This window comes from Pygoscelis adeliae, unplaced genomic scaffold, assembly GCF_000699105.1.
Source record: "Pygoscelis adeliae isolate BGI_AS28 unplaced genomic scaffold, ASM69910v1 Scaffold3, whole genome shotgun sequence".
Lineage (NCBI taxonomy): Eukaryota > Metazoa > Chordata > Aves > Sphenisciformes > Spheniscidae > Pygoscelis > Pygoscelis adeliae.
Genome location: NW_008824446.1, coordinates 1,586,242 through 1,590,612, shown reverse-complemented (window position 1 = coordinate 1,590,612; position 4,371 = coordinate 1,586,242). Strand labels below are relative to the sequence as shown.

The following is a 4,371-nucleotide window of genomic DNA, read 5'->3' as shown; positions in this document are numbered from 1 at the left end:
CGTATTTTCTTTAAAAGCTTTTGAGATTTTCAAGTAGATCTTATCAAACGTATCTATTATCTACATGCTGTTTCCTCTTTCTAAGAATTTCGTTGGTTTTTTTGTTTTAAGGCAGAACATCCCTTAGAAAAGCCCAGTTGACATCTTTCCATGCATCTCCCAACTGTATTCCTTATTATAGTTTCTACCTGTTTGACTGGTAGAGATGTCAAGCCTACTGGTACTTCGTTCTGCAGACATATCCTAGCAATTTACTTAATGTCAAATTTGTCCTCTAGTTCTCTGATACCAAAACAGTGCTAAGTGAGACGTTATACACACTACTGCGTCTATTTCACTGAGTTCCTTCCACATTTATTACATATTAATTGTTGCCAATGAGATACTGCCTAACAAAGTATAAAAATAAAAATCTCATACAGTTTGGGAAAAAATCTAAGCACAAACAAATTGTGCTATTATTATTATAAACATACTGTTTGCACTGTTTTCAGTTTGAGATTTCAATTTTTAACCTCCCCTAAAAATACTGCTACAGTGTTTATACTGATGTTTGTACTCCTAAAAATATAACGGCATCTTTTATAAGATACTGTAAAAGACAAACTTGAAGTTAAGATACTACATGTGTGCCTGTACAAAGAAAAATGAACTACAAACATGTTAATTTAAACAAAAAGCACCTTATTAGATAGGATAGCTATTTTTCTGTATTACTTACCGAATAGTGTGCAGTTACAGATGTACAGTTATAGCTGTTAGGGACAATGTATGTTAGGCCATAACATAAAAAAAAAAGCTAACGATGCTACAGAAATACTGCAGGCTAGCAACTACTAGCATTTGCCACTAACTGTAAGGAGTATCATACGGAGGTGTAACAGAAATATTTTAGAATTCAGAATTAGAATGAATTAGAATTTCATTGTGCCAAGTCTTGACAGAACATTTACCAAAAAAGAAAGGAAAAAGGGAAGAAGGAAAAAAAAAAAGGTATAGGCAAAAGATAAAGCAGTTAACTAATTTATGTCTAGATCTTATTTCAGGATAGCTGCATAAGAAAATAACAAAAGTCAACAAATAGGACTTCTTTAATCCATTTACTCTTATTTAAGGCCATAAATATGAAAGGAAGAAAGAAATCAGACTTTGGATTCTAAGAAATGTGCTCCCAGAAGTTATGTTAAAAGAAGCTGAAACACACGGTCTGAAATGGAACATCAGATCTACACTACTGTTTACTTCTTATACTGTGCTGTCAGGCATAATTGATAGATCAATACAGACGCAAATCAGGAAAGGCTCACCTCATTTTGCCTTTTGAAGTTATGTCAACTCTCACGGGCTCAAATTTATGAGCAGGGGATATAACTTCCACTACGTAAGATCCTGAAGGTACATCATGAACCACAAAACTTCCATCTGTCCTGAAAAAACAGTAAGTTCCGCTACATTTCAATATGCTCCAGTACACAAGAGAGGGTGCTTTATTTTTTTTTAAAAGAAGAAACTGTAATAGTATCTTTTTATATTATAAATCTTAATATAACAACAATGACCAAAAGGAAAATCTAAATTGCTCAGCACTCGCAACATCAAGGTCATCAATGTGTACCACAAGAGTAGCAGAAATTACCAGTTACGTTAAAGGTTTTCTCATGCCCTCAAGCTATTGTCTTGCTGGAGGAATAAGTAAGATTTGAAACGGTTAGATTTCGTGTATTCAAATGATGGCAGAATTGGCATACACCTTCCTTCCTCCTTCTGAGATACAATACAATGAAGTTTACTTTGCTTCAGTACTTCTGCTGGAAGCAAAAAACCCAAAAATTGACATCCTACATAGTGTGGGTAGATATTGGAGATGACTTGCAAAGCACAAAAATTGGGGTTTGTGCCTTTATTGCGAAATAGAGGTTTTTACTTTTAATTGCTCCCTTTACGACTAGGCCACACTGGAAAGCTCTATCACAACAATAAGGGAACTAAGAGCTCTGAACAAATACACAGAAGGGATTTTTAGGCAGACTGCTTTTATTTTAAAATATGAAACAATATTTGGTGAAAATATTAGTAAGAGGATTCTTGAAAGCTTCAGCACCAGTTGCCATTAAATTAAAGTACAGAAGCTTGCATTTTTCCTCCTACATGCTTCCAGAAGTTTCCAGGAAAAAAAATTTAGTGATCTCTACCCTTTTAAAATGAATATAAAAGATCTCTCTCCTAAAAGTAAGACTCAAAGTTAAGACAAAAAAAGTTGCTCAAAGGGGGGAAAGAAGTAATAAAACCTGATACATTAGAAACTTGCATCAGGAAAACAAATACACGAACCCTCAAAAAGAATTTTGTCCTTATGTTCTTCACACAAGTTCTCTCTCTCAAAGACATACATCACTTAAGGACCTTCCCACCACAAAGACATAAGCATATAAACAGCACTGTGTAGGTGGGTTTCACTAATACTTTATGGGATGATTTGAACCTCTAAGAATGCTTACACTATCTCATACTGCAACTGCTATAAGGATGTTTCCCTAAAAATTTCCTTTTATTTTTTCATTCTTTACAGTATTATTTTGATAAAATTAAATTATAGTTTTTTTCCTAAAGATTTATTTATATGACAAAGCGAATTCTGACTTTATATACTGGTATCCAATACTGCCTTTTTAGAAGAAAACAAGTTTCATTTTTGTAACAGTGGGGAAACTAATCAGATTTATAAAAATGCTTGTACTAGAGAATGACTCTTGGAATACTCAAAAAGCAACTTTGCTATGTCATATAATTATTTTCCTCTTTTTGATAACTGGCATGTCATCCATGTAATATTTAATCAAAACCTGCCTGAGAGATGGTGAGAAATACATCTTCTGATATACCAAATACATTTATATCTGTCACTGAAAGTGAAGGATCTCTCTACTGAGCCTGAAATACCACTGTTATTTAAGAAATCTGTTCTTTCTTCTAACACACTTCTTACTAAAAGTATACTGCCATCCAGTACTGTGCTCATTACAAGTGACAAAAAAAATCCCAACCGACATTAAATCATTTTTGCTAAAATGTACCATGTTATGGTAGCGCAACATCTACAAATATGTTTATCAAACTACGTAACATATATAATATTAATTGCTTGGCTTTAAGTTATATCAATGTAATTTGATACGTCTACAAATAGACATGACAAATTAATGTAATCAATAGAGCTTGATATCTAGGTTACACTGTCATAAATATGGTATGCTCTTAGCTAAGGCTATTTCCTCGTATTTCGGACAACTCGAGTTCCAAGCAAGCATTTAGAAACGTACCAACTCCATGGTATTTATTAAATAAGCTCCTAAATATGATCTCAGGCTCCCACAACTTGGTTGTACTGGCTTATCAGGTGCTACACTGACAAGATTCTGCAAATGTTGCAGAGTAAAATCTGTTGTGTTAACCTTCCGACAGTTCCCAGAGTCAAAGTTCAGTTCAACTTTTACTGCAGAGGGAATAATTAAAAGCGATTGGAATTTATGAGATGATGTATTTTAATTCCATATAAACTTTCTCATTTTAATACATAATTTTAAAAGCAATGTATTATACTGTATTAAAAAGAATAAAAAGGATTTTAGAATTAGCTTCTACTCTTGAAACTATGAGATCAGTTCAATTCTTAATTCTGAGGGCACTTTCTATGCCTTAGTATCTCTAAACCCTTTGCTGGTCTGAATATACCCAGGACCACCCGAGACTGAACAAGCTAATGTGATTCTTTACAGCTTCCAAATGCATTTGCATGATCTTGTGTGAAGGAATAAAGCCATATCCCTTGAAACGGCTTTCACTGGTACAGTGAAACTGTTTTTCATAGGTAGTGTAATAGATAACTACAACTGTAACTTTCTGCCACAAACATTTCTCCAGAATGAGTAAATTCTTAGCTAAGGAGAGGGCCTTAAAAAAAGAAGTGGCAGGATTTGCACCCGCAAAAGCTGAGAACAAACACTGTACTCCAGAATTTAATGCAAACGTGTTTTTTTTTTAATTAAAACTCAGTTCCAATTTTGTGATCGCTAAAGAGCCAGCAGCCTTAGTCATCAATTTGGTCACGTCTGCCGGAGGCTGAGAACAACAATACCTACAGCACTGCAGGCTCCCACTACAGGCCTGGCCATTTCTAATGCCTTACAAGGTAAGGCGCAAGTGCACCAGTAAAGCCAAAGTCGGAAGCGAGACGTTCACCTCCACAGCTGTGCGCTGCTAACGGGGACAAGGCCGCTAACTTGCAGGGAGCTGCTCCGCTCTGCCACAGCTGGCCGCCATCTTACGGCCGCGACAGTAGAAGGGACGCTAAGCCCGTCAGAGGCGCCGAGG

General features: G+C 35.4%; 1 protein-coding gene across 1 annotated transcript in view; it reads right to left on the bottom strand.

Annotated features, from left to right (window-relative positions):
* EMC7 (ER membrane protein complex subunit 7) overlaps positions 1-4,371 on the bottom strand; it is a 10,111-nt gene that overhangs the window by 4,829 nt on the left and 911 nt on the right. Inside the window, exon 2 of the mRNA XM_009321003.1 lies at positions 1,308-1,427. Within this exon, the coding sequence (XP_009319278.1) occupies positions 1,308-1,427 (120 nt within the window). The remainder of the gene's footprint in view (positions 1-1,307; positions 1,428-4,371) is intronic.